Here is an 18,110-nt window from a genome sequence, read left to right as displayed (position 1 = left end):
TAGAAATATTTTATAGTGCTTCCTAAATTATGCAATACTGAGCACTGTGTCTCACCAACTACTCTGTGTTTTTCACAGGTAGGCGTTAGCTATCAACCAGCTATCTCCTACAGGTTCTGTGCAATATAGAAAATGCATTTAGATCTGCTAGCCACAGAACTCCACCTTCATTCCAAGGCTGTTTACTGTTGCTGCCTTAGAAATTAGACCAATAGCCAGCATATTGCCAAAGACCCAAGATTATACAGTGGGTGTGCCCGTCTGAAAGCATACTAATCATAGATTGATTGGGAAAGACTGAAAGCCACATGTGGTCAAATTAAAAGTAGAGAAATATGGTGGATAACATGTGCTGATGTAATGTTTTTACAATAACACACCTCCACATTAAGGTGTAAACATGTTGGGAAAACAGGGGAACCGAGCACATCTCCAAACATGTTTTGTCAAAAGGGGTTAGTATTTCACAAGGTTTGCTAACATGAAGGGTTTGAGCAGTGTCCTTCCCACCCTGTCTGTGTTCTTAAAGACACATTGTAGGAACTGTAGTTTGTAACTCACTGTGTTTCCTTCCAGGGAGGCCGAACTCAGTGTGTGAAGGAAGTGTGTCCCGTCCTTTCCTGTCCCCAGCACCTCAGCCACACACCTCCAGGGCAGTGTTGCCCCAAATGTTTAGGTAATTATCAAGAATAAAATTTGAGTTTTGTTGAAAAACTTTTCAGATTTCTGCATTCTTCAGGGTTCCTGCTCTAATAAAATAACTATGTAATTTCATGGACATGACCTTGTGAACAACATTTTACAAGTTGTAAATACATGGTAACACATCACAAGCTGTTTCTATGTAACTACACATTTACTCCACCAGTAGTTACTACACACAGTAAGTGCAAGAAACATTGGTAGTTACCCAGTTATTAATGTGTTATTACATAGCTATGGATGCCCTGTTATCTATATTGCAACCAATGTATTTTCGATATAACTGCAGAGCTGGTTGTACATGTAAAAGGGCGGAGGCTGGGCACGAACCGGACAGTGTCTTAACCAAAATGCAAAAGAGCTAATTTCTTCTCACCGACAGGGGACAGAACAGAAGGGCAGTCTATCAAACAGGACTGCCTGTTACACACACACACATTAACATATAATTAGGTATAAATATGTGTATATATTTTTGTAACTCGTCTTGATTTGTATTGACATACTTAAATGTTTTTTGTAATGTTTTAGGTCAAAGGAGAGTGTTTGATCTGTTGCTCGGAAGCTGCTTGTTTCACAGTGAGGTGTATGAAAATGGGACCTCCTTCAAATACGACAACTGCACTTCTTGCATCTGCAAGGTGAGCCACTGCTTGGATAATCCCCAGGATTTGCCTGAATCTTCTTCATCGTCTTTGCCAAATAAAGTGCTTTTTATTTCAACAAGAGGATTTTTCTTCCCTTGTAAAGGGGAATTTTTTTTTTTAGCAAAGATCTTTCTTTTAAACCACTGGAGCATAGATCAAATAAGTGCATTAACTGTACAACCGTTCCATCTAATATGTACCCTGATGCCATCTAGGACAAAATGTGGCTTGTCCCTTCTGGTCCGGGGCAACTTTTTTTCACAATTTCTGGGTTCCTGCTGCCGCTGGTGGTGATGTTTATTTGTTCAGCAGGGCGCTTTGACAAATAGCACACTGCGTCTTTAAAAACACAAATAAAAATACAAAAAACAAAACCAGCTCCTTTAAGAATTCAAACTAAACAATATATTTCGATTTCTTAACGTCCGGGCCGTCGAAGATCTGTTTAACCTGTCCTTTTGAAGCTGTGCTGGTTCCATAAATTACCCACAGCTGTGTCCAGTTAACTGTGTCAGGACAATTAGTCCCTCACTCCTGGCTGAGGCATTCTGGGAAATGCAGTTCTTTATCTCACTTTTAAATGGTATAACAAAATTTTTTCCCTCAACCCCACAGGATACAGACTCTTCTTCATCCGAGACCATATGTATCTTCCTTCTAGGACTTTTTCCCAGACTTTGCAACGCATCTCGTCTATCAAAGCTGTCAAAAATATGCACTAGGGTTTTAAATTCTATGATGAATACATAATGCTACACACAATAAAAATGTTAATAAGATCTGAAAAGGTGAATAGGGGAATGCGTAGCTGGAGGTGTGTTCTACTTAATCGATCTTATTTGAAAAAACAAGCATACTAAAAAATATATATATATATTTTAGATTTGATTTCCATCATTCTTTCATGTTTTCAGTTGTGTTTCTATTGACTGAATAAACAGTTTTTGATCTACTAAGCACTAAAGTGTTGCAAACAAACAAGAGGAAAAGAGGCACTGGTTTTAAATGATAAACATCACCTTCTGTAACATTCCAGGACAAGTTGCTCATGTTGTACTAAGATTTATTTTTACTCTTCAATCCCAGAATTCCACAGTGGTGTGTAAGAGGAAGTGCTCTCGTTCTGGGAGTTGCAATAGCAACAAAGAGTTCTGCTGTGAGCCTTGTGTCTCTTATGTTCCCATTGAGGAGGTCACATTTTGCCAGTCTGGGAATAAAATCTACAGGGTGAGTAAGTAGGCAGGAAAACTACAAGGTCGTTACATTTCTGGAGCGTTGTCACCACCACTGTTTGGGCATTCTAGTTTGAAAGTACCTGTTCTAACCCCTTAACAAAACACAAACTAATACATATTTTTGCTATTTCTTGGTTTGTTTAAGGATGGAGAAATGTGGTCCTCTGTCAACTGCACACTGTGTGCTTGTGTAAAGGGGGAGGTTCAGTGCCACAAAAAAGAATGTGTCCTAATAAAGAGCTGCCCCTCTGTGAGTATACAGCAGATCAGTCTTGCAGTGCGCTTGTCCATCATTACGATTTGTGAAGCACACAAGATTAAATGAAATCTGAAGGAAGGGGGCGCCCCATAATGCTTGTAATTTTGTTTCCCACAGGGTAAAATTCTCAACAGAAATGGTTGCTGTCCCATTTGCACTGAAAGTAAGTAAGTTATGTATTCACATTACAATCTTTTTTTTTCTTTTTAATTTGTAAAAAAAAAAAAAAAAAAAAATGCAAGGAGACCAAACAGAGGAATAATTACTGTTATGATACCAAAAACATCTCCCACTGAATAGTTTACTACCCTTATAAAAGATTCCCATAGGATAAGCACAGCAAAGTGTAATAAAGAACAGTGAAAACATGGTAAAGCACAAGTAAGCATTGTAAAGGCTATGCAGGAGTGGTAAAGTGCTTAACAATTGTAAAAGCAACCAGACTCTTAAAAAAAACAAAACATTTGAAGATCAGATATTAAAAACCTCAACTCATATCCTGTTAAACTGCATAAAAATATCATTTATAATAAGACCTTTAGTATAAATTAATCTTACTGTAGCAACTTCTACTTTGAAGCCTTATATTGTCAAAAATCAGAAGCTAAGCCAGGCTGCAGATTTTAGAAACAGTGCTTCACTCAGTGAGTGGTGACGGTATGGAATGGATTACCGGGCCATGTTGTTGGTGCTGAATCACTGGGATTATTTAGGACCAGACTTGACAAGGTTTTGAGATTTAAAATGTTATTTGGTTAGTTGAAACAAAACATTGTAATTGCCTTCAACCTGTCACTGGCAATTGTGCAGCAGACATAGGGATACACTGACAAAGGTGTCTTTTTAAAATGTGTTGTGAAGTACTGTTGCTTTAGAAATGTATCTATTAATCACACCTCTTGCATCCCTGTATAGTTTTGAGTAATTATTATGCAGATTTTAATTTTATACTCTACTCTATACCCTATATATATATATATATATATATATATATATATATATATATATATATATATATATGTGTGTGTGTGTGTGTGTGTGTGTGTGTGTGTGTGTGTGTGTGTGTGTGTATATATATATATATATATATATATATGTGTGTGTGTGTGTGTGTGTGTGTGTGTGTGTATATATATATATATATTATATACACTGGATATACATATATATATATATATGGATATATATTGGATACACTTTGTGTAACTGTTAATTTATGTATCTGGTAAATCAATCAAATTTACTGAAAGACATAAACCATATTTTAACAACATAAGTCAGTTTGATTTGAATGGTTAAAGTAATTGAGAAGAACTTGTTGTACAATTAGGACATGCAAGAACTGGCAGATTTTTTGAGGTTCAGTGATTTTGTAAGATTTTAATGGGCAATCCCACCCTGATAGACCCAAGTACGAAACAGACAGGAGCTAATTGTTTTGGGTGTGTTTTCTACAGTTACAGTTTTCCAGCTAAGTATTACAACTTAAGGAATATAACAACATAATTTAAAACAGTAATGTAGAACATGATTAAAACAATTATCCTACTTAGCTAATTAGCCCCAGTTTTAACGTAAATGCAAACATTACTCCCAATTGCATCTGAATCAGAAGCACAAGTATAGGCTAGGGTTAACTCGACAGCAAGACGAGTCTCATTTACATCCCTGCAGCAAAGATTCAAATATTTTATTAAATGTGTGCCATTTTGTGAATTCTGTACATTAAACTAACTGTCCCGCTCTCTTCTTCTGATGCACGCAGAACCTGGAGTTTGCACTGTGTTTGGGGACCCTCACTACAATACTTTTGACGGCAGGACGTTTAACTTTCAGGGGACCTGCAAGTATGTTCTGGCCAAAGACTGCTCGGCGGCTGCCAGCTTTCAGGTGCTGGTGAAGAACGACGCCCGCAAAACACGCTCCTTCTCCTGGACCAAGTCAGTGGAGTTTATTTCAGCTGATGTGAGTATCAGCCTTCACCAGCACCTCACAGTAAAGCAGAACGGGACTCGGATATCTCTGCCTCATGAGACGGCACAGTTACGTGTTGACTTGGACGGGTACTTACTGAAACTGACCACGAAGACAGGTGAGCTCCTAGCCCCAGCCATGGTAGCCTTCTATACAATCAATGGCTCTACTGGATTGTGGGGTGCATGCATTGTCAACAAGATTGCCTGATCCCTCAGTTTTGAGTTTTCAGGCATGACCTTGTTGGCTTACAAAATATAAACCTTAGAATAGTATTGGTATTGGCTACTAAGTAATTTTTCTCTTTGAAATATATTACATTTTTATTAGTGGTAATGTTATTATTTTAAATTTTATGGGACAAAGTCCTTTGACCCTGGCATAATGTACATTTATAATCCACTGATTATCCCAGTCCAATCAAAAGCCTGTTTTGAATATATATGCTCTTGACTTGATGACAGAGTATTAAGCAGTTATGGATGGTGTCATGGTGTTTGATCTAGATAGTGTATAAACACACTTACACATCATCCAAACTAAAAATGTCAAACCAGATTGCTACATTACACAAGACTGATGGCCTTATATATTATTTAAAAGTAATACTGAACGAATGTTTTATATGACATTGACCCCAATGATATGTACATCCTAAAAGATAGAGGGTCCCAGTGTAATGATTTGTAAATATAAGTAAATCTAATTAAAACATATAACAAGAGCAATACATCTGATGGGGAACAATAGATTTTGCTGAATGTCATCATGTGCAATTTTTTTTAGCATTAATATTTATTCACAACTTTCAATACTTAATCATTAATGTATGTAGTAAAGGTATAAAGAAATTAAATCAAACAGACAAATGTTTTGACTAAAGCCTTCATTGGCCTCACCAGATGAACATTTCTCTGCTCGACTATCGTTTTACCTCTAATATTTTAAATAAAAATAGGTAGATGAACTTGGATAGAAGTCCCAGGTTTAGCCTGTTTCTTGGTTTTCTGTGTAATCTGAAAGGAGGTGCGTTCTGCTGGTGTTTCAGGTCTGGTGATCTCATGGGATGGGGACAGCTTTGTGGAGGTCATGGCTGCCCCCCACCTGAAGGGCAAGATGTGCGGCCTTTGCGGAAACTACAACGGGCACAGGCGAGACGACCTCATCGGTGGCGACGGCAACTTCAGGTTCGATGTGGACGAGTTTGCAGAGACGTGGCGAGTGGAGTCCAATGAGGTGTGCAACCTGCCGCGGATCAAGCCCCCGCTTTACCTCTGTCCTGGGACCGTCAAGGTCAAGTTCCGAGCCCACCGCGAGTGCCAGAAACTCAAGTCCTGGGAGTTCCAGAAGTGCCACTCCACAGTCGACTTTACCCCATTTTATAGGTGAGTGGAAAGCTTTGTCAACAGCTGTAGCAACGCCTGTTACAAAAACTAATCCGAACAAGCAGTGCTCGAAATGCATTCAAAAGCCAGAACAACTATGTTCATATTCATTCCGAAAACTAAAATGATGTCTTAAATACATAACACTCATTCTGCACCATAAAGTGTGTTTCTCTCCTTTGTTTAGAAGATCATTTGATAGGGTTACCAGCTTTATTTGACTTCTGAGAGATTTCTTTACTGTAGTATGGTTATTATTATTAGTTTTCAGTACATTTAAAATGAAAGAATAGTACAATATTTATTTGCATTTTGAAAGAATATTTGAACATGAAAAACCTGTGTTCGATCAAGCCCCACTGTACTTAGTAGTACTGTGACTTATTGGCAAGGGTACAATGGGAAGAAATAATGTTGGTGTACTGTGGCATTCGACTGTATATTTTTGTACAGTTTCTTGGGAGTGCTGTATCCTTTGACAGTAAAACCCCACAAGTCATTCATTGTGCTGCTTTATGTTCCTGCTGGAGCAGCAGGCTGGATAGAAGTTGCCTATGAATTTTCAGATCACAGTCTGTTAGCAATTATATTTGTCAGACTAGGCCAGCAGCATTATGTGCAGTACTACTACAGATGTTAAATGCATTTTGTCCAGGGGATTGGTGTATTTCTTCCCACATTGGCTGTTCTTAAGAACTTAGAAGATGAATATGGCTTTGGACAGACAGAGATCACCAGGGAACAGCATCACATACAGTGCCGAGTAAAAAGTTTGTGAATTCCAATGATAATTATGGAAATTCCATAGTTTTACCAAGATAACCTTCTTGAATCAAAACCAGTTTTCTCTTAAATATCCAATAGGGTTTATATTAACCAATTCCATGTCTTTTGAAACAAAATGATGTATGAATTAGACAAACAATGAGTAATTAAGATTCAGGGTATGTGTAAAAATAAGTGAACCTCTGGTTTTATTAGCTCAATTAAGGGGATAATTAGAATCAGGTGATTAAATAATTAGGTAAATCTTGAGGGGTGAATTTGGGAGGCCCCACCCTATATAAAGATCAGAAACTTTGTGAGTTTGGTCTTCACATACAGGTTTGTGGAAACACCTCATGCCACGATCAAAAGAAATCTCTGAGGACCTCAGAAAAACAGTTATTGATGCTCCTCAGTCTGGAAAAGGTTACAAAAAATTCTGTCAGACAGTCTACAAAGGGAGAAAGTTCAAGAACACAGTCACTCTACCCAGGAGTGGTCGTTCTACCAAAATATCTCCAAGAACAAACCAAAAAATCATCAAGGAAGTCACAAAGAACCCCAGAGTAACATCCAAGGATCTGCAGGCCACTCTCGCCTTGGCTAATGTGGGTGTTCATGACTCAACTATCAGAAAAAGACTGAACAAGAATGGTGTTCATGGAAGGATAGCCAAGAGGAAACCACTGCTCTCTAAAAAGAATATTGCTGTCCGTCTGAAGTTTGCCAAAGAACACATAGATGATCTACAAGACTCCTGGAACAATGTTGTCTAGATAGACGAGTCAAAGGTAGAAATTTTTGGCCTCAATGAGAAATGTTATGTTTGGCGAAAACCAAACACTGCATTCGAACAGAGGAACCTCATCCAAACCGTCAAGCATGGTGGTGGGAGTGTGATGGTTGGGACTGCCTTGCTGCCTCAGGACCTGGACGGCTTGCCACCATTAACACAACCATGAATTCTGCATTGTATCAGAAGATTCTAGAGGAGAATGTCAGGCCATCCATCCGTGAGCTGAAGCTGAACCGAAAGTGGGTCATGCAGCAAGACAATGATCCTAAACATACAAGCAGATCTACGAAAGAATGGCTGTAGAAAAAGAAATTTTGCATTTTAGAATGGCCTAGTCAAAGTCCGGACCTAAACCCCATCGAAATGTTGTGGCAGGACCTGAAGTGAGCTGTCCATGCTAGGAAGCCCTCAAATGTCACCGAGTTGAAGCAGTTCTGTAAGGAGGAATGGGCCAAAATTCCTCAAAACCGATGTGAGAGACTGAACAACAGTTACAGGAAATCCTTAGTTTTAGTCATTGCTGCTCAGGGGGGTGCCACCAGTTACTGAATCTAAAGGTTCACGTACTTTTTCACACATGGATATTGAATGTTGAATCATTTGTAGATAAATAAATGTTGAAAAAGTATCATGTTTTTGTGTCATTTGTTTTATCAGGTTATCTTTATCTATTAGGACTTAGATTAAGATCTAATAACATTTTAGGTTTGAAATATGTGAAATATGTGAAAATCCTAAGGGGTTCACAAACTTTTTCTCAGCACTGTATTCTTGAGTGGAATTATGCTGTCACGTCACTCAATCTCTACTGCGGTGCAGCTATGAAAATATATCCAAGCGGGTTCTCAGATACTGTCCTGAGCTTCTCTATCAAGCTGCTGTGGGCATTTTTAAACTTAGTTAGTATATCTGAACTTGGCTGTCCATCCACAGATAACAATGGAGTTGATCTTGACTCTGTTCAGTTTTTATACATTGGCTGGCCAAGGTTTACTGCTGTTAGTTTAACTTCTGAAAGTTAGTTTAACATCTGAATTTGCAACAGTAGGCAAATTCCCTAGCCTTTCTCATCTTGATGCCTGTGTTTATATGCATGCTGGAGTGAGTTTGGTAAAATTGACTAAAGAGACAGAGACACACAGAAAACAAAACTCAACAAAGCAGCTGTAATTATTATCTTTTGTAGTTCCTTCACACTTGGAAATCCTTCTGGCTCTCATCGTCTCCGAGCTATTTCCCTACATAGCAGCCTCCAAGGTTAAACCTGGCCTTTCTTTGTGTTTTTAAAGGAAATGTTATGAAGGAGCAGGAAAGGAGATGCAAATAAAGAGAAACCATAGAAGAGGTGTAATAATAAACAGGGTGCCCAGTATGAAATAATGATCTGGGCCAGAGGTGAAGGAGCAGCTTTCGAAGCTAGATCCAGCAGTGCCGTGATCAGAGACAATCAAAGTAGAAGAATAAAAGAAGGTCGGACAGCGGGAAATGTGATCTTTTTGTCAAGCTATGATACCTGCCAGAAAAATAAATGGGATGGTTAAAAGCTTTAGGGAGGTAATTAAAGAGGTACCTGTGGGATTTCGGTACAAAGAGAAGCAGAGTTTTGAAAAAGCAAACTAAGTAGGACCCAGGATAACAGGCTAGTTTTTTTTCCAAAGGTCATGACCGTGGCAAGTGGATGTTCAGAAGAAAGTGAACTGTGAGGGAGACAGAATCAGTGACAACCAGAGAAAATACAGAAGTGTTGCCTGGGAAGTATATACTCTGAAGGCTGGTTTCACAGACCCAGATTAGTTCTGATCTTGCATAAGAGGATAAGAAAAGTCAGATGGCCTGTCAGTTCTGATCTTATACAAAGATAATTGGGGTTTATGAAACCAGCTGTTAGTGTGTGTATTACATACATGTGTTGTGCTTCTAATTCACATGTTGAACAGTTATGCAGTTAAGCAGTTAATTATGGAGTTCTTCTATGGTAAAACCATAACATTTTGGTTGGTATGACATCCTTTAGCATTGTTACACAATGCGAACAATGGTGTGGACATGATAGGTAACATTCGTTGTTTACATTCAGTAACTTGAAATGCAGTCTGTCATGATTTTCACATATCTGTTGTTGCACACCGATGTAATGTAATAGTTTTGCCTTGCTTGTATCTTACAGTTAGTTGGTGGTGGTCACAGTTTTTGAACAAGCACATGGTTTGGGCGCCTACCTTTTAAAGTAGTTTCTCCACTAAGCAATTTGCACCATTTTTGTCAAAAGTGACATATAACTCACAACAGTAACAGCAAGTGGAAAGACCCTGCCATAGTTCTTACTTGCTGTTCTTTCACAAAAAGACACTCTGAAGTAAAGATCTTTAATCAACAGCAGCCAATGAAATCCACAACAGTTTCTGCCCAATGTGTCAAGGTTTATACAATATTATTGATTACCATAGTACATTTGCAGTAATTTCCCAGGATTATACTGACATTGACCATAGTTTACCAACATTTTCCATGTTGTTAAATGGTTTATTAATATGCTTTACCATACCTCTCTGGAATTCACAATGCATGTATTTGCTTTAACACGCTTTCACAATACTTTATTACACGTTGTTATGCTTTTACTGTCTTACACTTTTATAAGGGCTACCCACCTACTGCACTAAGGTGGAGCTCTAAAGTTTCATCCAGGCATTAAGAAGTTCCTTTGCTTCTGTGAAAAGCTGATCTCCTCTGTTGGAACAGCGATTCCACATACAATGCTGTTGATAGGTGGAGCATTGTTCACTTGATGGGAGTCAGGCCAATGAACTCCAGAACACCGAAATGAAATTACTACTGTTTGAGCTACCCAAGGGGGTTAGTGATAGGACAGCTGTAAAGACACTAACAATCTGAGGAATGTATTTATACCAGGTGACTTTAAAGTCACTCAAGCAGTGCACACTTTTGTTTTCGGAAAGAAGCAATAATGCTTAACAGGGGAACTTACCACAAGAAGAGAAAACAGGGTTCTAATTGTATAGTAATCTCATATTAGGAAAGAAATGTGGCTCTATTTGGGCAGTAAAGGTTGGTATTCTTATAATCGTGTTTCTCGTCATCTGAGGACTGTTAATGTGTCCACAGCAACAGGCCAAATCAGCTGATAATTTTGTAAATGTTGTAGCTGGAAATGAAAGAACATTAGAAATAAGAAATCATTTTCGAATGTTTCAATAGATGAAGCAACTCGACAGCGCTCGCAAGGCGAGGTTCTTGCCTTTCGTTTAGTCTGGTCTCATAAACGTTCAAGGCCTCTTCCCATATCCACGGTTTATAGAGTTGTGGAGGTCAAGGAACAAGGGCCATTCTGACTCCTCCTTCATATTATACTAAACTTGAGCCACGAGAAGCCTTTCCCCAGCTATCTTTCCATCTGAAATATAGGTACTGTACTACAACAACAAAAACTCCTTACCCATACAATTTCCATAATTCCCTGTGGGAAGTGGGAGGATAATTTCTGTGTCAGGAAATGGAATAAAAGCAAGGGCCGCTTGTCTGAGAGGGAGCCGCTCTTACGGATTTATAGAAATCACACACAGCGATACCGTCTCCTCTCTGTAACTGGCAACTCTGTATGTGTATAACAGGTTCCCTATTCTTGACATGCAGCCACAATATTCTTGATATGCATCATTAAGAATACTCCAGCATACCTCAGATAGATAACCAGAGATTACATATTTGTATATATTGTACATTTTACAATATAATTTTTATTTTATTGTTCAGTATGAAGTATTCCGTTCTGCATGTGAGAATTCTATTGCTGTACAAAAGAAAAAAGTACATGCACAATCTGTTTTTTTTTTACCACTAGGTAGCAGACTTGGGTTATTAGTGCTCTGTTACTGTGGTATCTGCTGAGAGATGAGAGAGACACAGAGGGTTTGAGATTGAAAACATCTCACAAGTGTCCAGGTTATATTTTAAGTACAGGCAGTTGCAGTGGTATGTGGTCGCCACTAGGGTACCAGCAATGGCAGCCCTAGTGAGGAAGGAAATATACAAGCATGTACATCAAAATACAAATACAATAAGGCAAAACAAAACACAATGGGGAAAAAAGAGCTACAAAACAAAAGGTGGCCAAGCTTGGACCACGCTCTACTCCCACTAAAAGGGAGGTCCTGCCCCATGAACCTGCTCCCTATACAAACTAACTAAATTTAGGAGGGATTAAAGTCCCCTAAATGAATCCCTCTGCTATGGTCCTAAAAATCTCGGCTAAACACGCTGTGGTCGGAAGTCATGGTTCATGTCCCCTGGATATCCACACATCCATGAGTCTCCACACTGGTACACAAAGAACAGAACAAAGAAACTGACTTTTCAGCATCTTTTAGAATGCATGTGGCCAGAGTTAATTGGTAATGAATTATTCAATTAAAACCTGACCACCTGCTGCATATTAGATTTCAAGTAGGCAGGGAGGGAAGTCTAACCTCCCAGCCTTTCCATAACTAGCACACACTTTGTTTTTACAAATGCTAATTTTAAACAAAACAAACCCATGTTTTTTTTTTTTTTTTTTATAACCCCCATCCATTGTACATTATTTACAAGGGCAGGCCTCAACCCTGCCACTGTACAGTTCTGGTATTCTTCAATCAGTACAATAAGTGTTTTAAAAGGCTTACTGCTGGATGTGTGTGCTTCCAGGGTTTGGACACTAGAGGGAGAAATTTCCTTAGAATTTCCTGACATCAGGTACAAAAAGTACTGTGAGCACGAGTGTTAGAAAGTGCAAACTTAGTGTTTTTTTTGTTTTTTTTTTAGATTTGTAGAGGCTTTTGGGGGGGTAATTAATAATATTGGTTGTTTATGATAAATATATTCCAATCCCAGACAAAGTTTAAAGCATACAGATATATGTACAATTGTAAACCTCAAACAGTACACTAATAGACCTGTTTTTTTCTTGGACCATTTCCTCAACCAGCACAAAGCCTCCTCAGTCGGCACTACCAGTTGAAAACCTGCAAACCACCAGCTGACCAAGGTGTTGGTATCACATACTGTTTAGCTTCTACCGTATGGGAGTTTACTGTGTTGCATTTGTAGTCTATCATGGTTCTCCCCATGCTTGCACTATGCATTTACCATGTTTTACATTGCATATGTTTTCTCTGCAGGTCGTGCGTGACAGACATGTGTGAATGCCCTGTACACAAGAACTGCTACTGTGAGTCCTTCATTGCCTACTACCGGGCCTGTGAGAGGGAAGGCATCGAAGTCCACTGGAAGCCCGAGCATAGCTGCATGGGTAAGGGAATTTAGGAATAAAAACACTCAATGCTGCAGTCCAGGGGCTGTTTTTAAACAACTTCAGGTTTGAGTGGCAGTGCTATGCCAGAGAAAGGCCACAGTAACACCTTGGACCTGGCATTTATTAAAGATGGACTAATATTGTGCATTTATCTCAGTTGGTTGACATTTTGGTTCAGAGCAGAAAGAGTACAATATTTTGAGGAGGGTTCTTTCATTTGAAAATCTTTCATCTGGCCTTTTATAATCATATACCTTTCCAATCAGACCATAAGCAAGCTCCATTAAAGAAAGACTGAATCACACTTAAAAAAAAATAGTACAAACTATGCAGACTAGAAATAGCTGCAACAGACCGGTACTCGGAAACTGTCTGCTGCTTCCTTCCCCTACTGAACGAGACCTTGGTGTACTTCTGGATCGTGACCTCCCCTTTGATGCCCAAATCTCCTCTGTAGTCAAATCCTCCTTCTACCACCTCCGAAACACCTCATAGGTCCGTCTCTACCTTTCCCTCCTGGATGCAGAGATACTCATGCACTCATGCACTCTCCTCTCGACTCGACTACTTTCTCTATGATGGTCTTTCGTCACGGGCCATAAACCGATTGCAGCTGGTTCAAAATGCCGCTGCTAGGATACTTACCAGATGTAAAAAACATGGTCACATTACCCCCTGTCTTGCCCGGCTGCACGGGCTACCTCTTAAGTTCAGGATTACTTTCAAAATTCTCCTGCTTGCCTACAAGGCCCTTCATCACACAGGTCCAGATTATCTCTCCATCCTGCTGACCCGCTATGTCCCTGCACGCAAGCTGAGGTCCTCTGACTCTGGCTTGCTTGTTATAACCAAGCAAAAGGGCACCACTCTCAGGCACGCTCTTAACTTCATGGCCCCGACTCTCTGTGACTCTCCCAGCCTTAGTGCGTGCAGCTCCCACAGTCGCTCACTTCAAATCAACTCTCAAGACCCACTTGTTCACTCTTGCTTACAGTGCTCTTTAAGCCTGATATCTGTTATTAGCTGTTGTCTAAATTGCTATTTCAGGTTTGACACACGCATCCACAATATTTAGAATTCACATCCTAGCCTTGTATTTAATGTAATATGCCTATATTTAATGTATTTGCTTTGTTTTTTACTGTTTGTATTTAATGTACTATGCCGTGTACCTCACTGTATTTAATGTATTATGCATTGTTCCTCACTATCTTGTCATGCGCTGATGGTCCACTATGAAAGGCGCTATATAAAATAAAGATTAATTGATTGATTTATTGATTGGTAATGCAATGATAGAATGTTATTTCCTGAGGAGGCATACACTGTTCAAGTGTTCAGATGATAAGTGTTAAAACCCTACCAAACAGAACATTATAATGTCTTATGTATAATGTATGTATGTTTGTATGTATATATTTACCTTTTGTATTTTGTGTTTTTAGCCAACCAGTGCAAGCATGGAGCTGTGTACGACACCTGTGGCCCGGGATGCACAAAGACGTGTGATAACTGGAATGAGATTGCCCCATGCAATAAACCCTGTGTGGCTGGGTGCCACTGCCCAGCAGACCTTGTGCTTTCGAAAGGAAGATGCATTAAGTCCACTCTCTGTGCACGCCGATGACACAAGCTGCATTGGAGAAGAACACTTAGGCAAGTGACTGCTGTTCCACTGCAGCAAACCCTCAAACACAGCCCATGAGGAACGGTGAAAGCTTCCAACATCCAGCCATCAACATCTCCACAGAAACGGTCGTCAACCTTCAAAGCTGTCTGCATGTACAATACACCTCGTTTTGTCCAAATCAATGACTATATGCACTCACTTATCTTGGTTTAAAGTAAGAGTCTGCGATATTGGCAACAGAGGATTTTTGACAAGCTGGAGTTATATACATTTACAGAAGGGAATTGGTTAAGACCTACATACACTAAAATTCAGGAATATAAGCAAAGACAGACAACTCACATTTTATTTTTATTTTTGAATATTTTTTTTACTATGAGGTATATGTATTATCGACTGGAGATACCATAAAGAGATAAAGAGAATTGTGTAAAGTAAAAACAGATGTGTTTTTTTTTGTATTATTATTGTTTTTTTTAAATTAAGGTAAATAATAACTAAAAAGATATATGTCTAACACCTTCAATTCTAATATGTTATAGATTGTTTTTAAAGGGAAAAAAATATTTATGTTTTTTAGAAGAATGTAGTTGAAAACAAGGAGCCCAAACTCAGACCTGAGTTTTTTTTGTTTTTTGTTTTTTTGTGGTGAATTAGAGCGCCTGTTTTTCCGTAAAAATGTAAATAACGTAAAGTACTGTATTTTGACTTGTTGTACCCAGGTTGCCATTAGATAGAAGTTTATGCTCTTGTATATATTTCACATCTCTTTGTAAGTAATAATTTAAGAAAGAAGTGTTGTATCCTTTTATTGAAGTCTTACTGGCAAAGGGCTGCCAGCTGTTCTGTTCTGTTCAAAGTGTTTTGTCCGGTTTTCATATCCTTAACCCTGCCTAACTTGATTGTTGTGGAGTAAGCCTGTGTCAATAGCTTGCCACTCCCCAAACCACTCGGGGTATCGAGGCAGCTGCCAGCTCTACATTGAGGCCATGTATTAATGCAATAAAAGTAAACCCTTTATTTGGGAAGTAGTGTCTGTTCTGTTTAGTTTTTGAGCCCTCTGGTATGTAGTTCTTCAGGTTTTAAATGATTTGTCCCACTTTGTGGCCACAACGGTAAATCTTAAAACAGTTATTTACTTCAAAAAATCAAGGCAAGCAATATAACTAAATATAAACTAAATCATAACAGTTACTAAAAGTTAGTGTACTTGCTAAAATATATGTAGATTACAAGACATGAATATCAGTGTAGTTAATGTTTTAATAACTGATCTAACATGGTTACTATTTCCATGTAACTACACGGAAATGGCTTTGTAAATGGCTTTGTTACCTGATACATTTACTCGGTAACACCATGACATGGGTCATTTCCATACAATTGTCACATGCCACCTGTTATACCATACCAAAAGCTGTATTTATTGATAATTACCCAGTTATTAACAACGTATTACATGGCTATGAATAGACTATTCTGAATTCCTACCAAAAATTACAATTACTAAAAATTCCAAGAATTACAAAAATTACAAAAAAATACTTAAAATGACTGTGATTACTAAAACAGTTACTACATAAACTAGAAAATACCGTACTTGTAATATTTTGCAACCACTAATAAAAACAAAAAATATGAATAATTAATACAAATTACTATATTACTAGAAATTCCTATTAAAATACAATTGCTAAATTTCCTAGTTACTAACAGTGACCATGATTCTTGGTGTACCTTATTAAGTCAAAAGAAGCAAACTACAGAAACTCACTCCTGTTAAAACTTACCTATGTACACTTTTAATATAATAACACAAGCATATAAACCAGACTTGAAATCAGTTTTTGGTGCAGAAAATATACTGTACCTACAAGCTTGTAAGCGCACATTGAACAGTGATAGCAAGAAGAGAAAGCCTAGATTCTTCACAGCCATCCTTTACACCTTTAACAGTCTGAACTTTATTTGCTGTAGGCAGTTGTCATTGTTAAATAAAACATCATGATTTTTATACACGAGAGAAGCTGTTATTTACTTTGTGCTAATATTGATCTTGGCTTTCACCAAGATAAAATAAGAGTAGTGGTGGGACCAAACAATCCATTGCAACCCAGCACCACCCCCCTTCATCCCCCACCCAACCCAGCCCAGTTTACTTACCTTAGTCATCCAATCTTTTTCAGTGATGTTAATTTCCCCCATCACCTCTCTTTTGAGGTCCCCATTTTGCCTCTTTCCTCTTCAATCAGAGCCAGCTGAAGTAGAATAGAGCCAGTGCTTCAGTTTTAATTCCCCTTGCCTTTGAACTTCTGTTCTCTATCTTCTTAGGGATGCAAATAATGTGAATGTTTGATCTAGGCTTAATAAACATCCTGTGGACATACCAATGATAATTTTTTTATATCCATTTTACATCATGTAAACAGTTTCATCGTGAACATTCCTCTTTGAGTGGGCCCCCATGGTTTCTTGTTTTTTGTTCACTAAGCTCAAATTTCTATGCAATGTAGAAATGTTTATAATGCCAATTGATTGTATCTTTTTCAAATTTGTCACGACTGCGTTTAGATTTACCCTAGCATCTAAACAACTCATCATATACAAGATTATTGCACATGTCAAGAGATATGCTTTACCAGTTATCTCAATAAATAAACTGCTCAAAGAGTATATTTTTACCACCCTCATATATCTCAAGCCAACAGTTTATTTGTTAGTAACTTATTGATCCCAGAATCTCATCAAGCAGCTTCTTGAAGGATCCCAGGGTGTCAGCTTCAACAACATTACTGGGGAGTTGGTTCCACATTCCCGCGATTCTCTCTGTAAAAAAGTACCTCCTATTTTTTGTTCTGAATGCCCCTTTATCTAATCTCCACTTGTAACCCCTGGACCTTGTTTCTTTTTTCAGGCCCAAAAAGTCCCTTGGGTTGACATTGTCAATGCCTTTTAGAATTTTGAATCCTTGAGTCAGATTGTGTGTAGTCTTCTTTGTTCAAGACTGAATAGATTCAATTCATTCAACACTCATTCTAGAGCAGCAATATCCTTTTTGTAGCCAGGTGACCAGAACTAAACACAATATTCTGGATGAGGTCTTACTAATGCATTGTAAAATTTTAACATTACTTCCCCTGATTTAAACATTTTTCACTATATATCTGAGCATCTTGTTGGCCTTTTTTATAGCTTCCCCACATTGTCTAGATGCAGACATTTCTGAGTCAACACAAACTCCTAGGTCTTTTTCATAGATTCCTTCTTCAATTTCAGTATCTCCCATATGATATTTATAATGCACATTTTTATTTCCTGCGTGCAGTAACTTACACTTTGCTCTGTTAAATGTAATTTCCCATGTGTCTGCCCAGTTCTGAATGCTGTCTAGATCATTTTGAATGAC

General features: G+C 38.4%; 1 protein-coding gene across 1 annotated transcript in view; it reads left to right on the top strand.

The window, feature by feature from the left end:
• The window catches only part of LOC121312926 (BMP-binding endothelial regulator protein-like), a 33,380-nt gene extending 17,529 nt beyond the window's left edge, over window positions 1–15,851 (top strand). The window contains exons 7-15 of the mRNA XM_041244851.1: window positions 577–676; window positions 1,234–1,343; window positions 2,436–2,576; window positions 2,730–2,834; window positions 2,961–3,006; window positions 4,609–4,935; window positions 5,866–6,202; window positions 12,941–13,071; window positions 14,520–15,851. Coding sequence (XP_041100785.1) covers window positions 577–676; window positions 1,234–1,343; window positions 2,436–2,576; window positions 2,730–2,834; window positions 2,961–3,006; window positions 4,609–4,935; window positions 5,866–6,202; window positions 12,941–13,071; window positions 14,520–14,701 — 1,479 coding nt within the window. The 3' untranslated portion in view covers window positions 14,702–15,851. The remainder of the gene's footprint in view (window positions 1–576; window positions 677–1,233; window positions 1,344–2,435; window positions 2,577–2,729; window positions 2,835–2,960; window positions 3,007–4,608; window positions 4,936–5,865; window positions 6,203–12,940; window positions 13,072–14,519) is intronic.
• The last annotated feature ends 2,259 nt before the right edge of the window (window positions 15,852–18,110 follow it).

Source organism: Polyodon spathula, chromosome 3 (genome assembly GCF_017654505.1).
Source record: "Polyodon spathula isolate WHYD16114869_AA chromosome 3, ASM1765450v1, whole genome shotgun sequence".
NCBI lineage: Eukaryota > Metazoa > Chordata > Actinopteri > Acipenseriformes > Polyodontidae > Polyodon > Polyodon spathula.
This window is presented reverse-complemented; position numbering and strand designations above follow the sequence as displayed.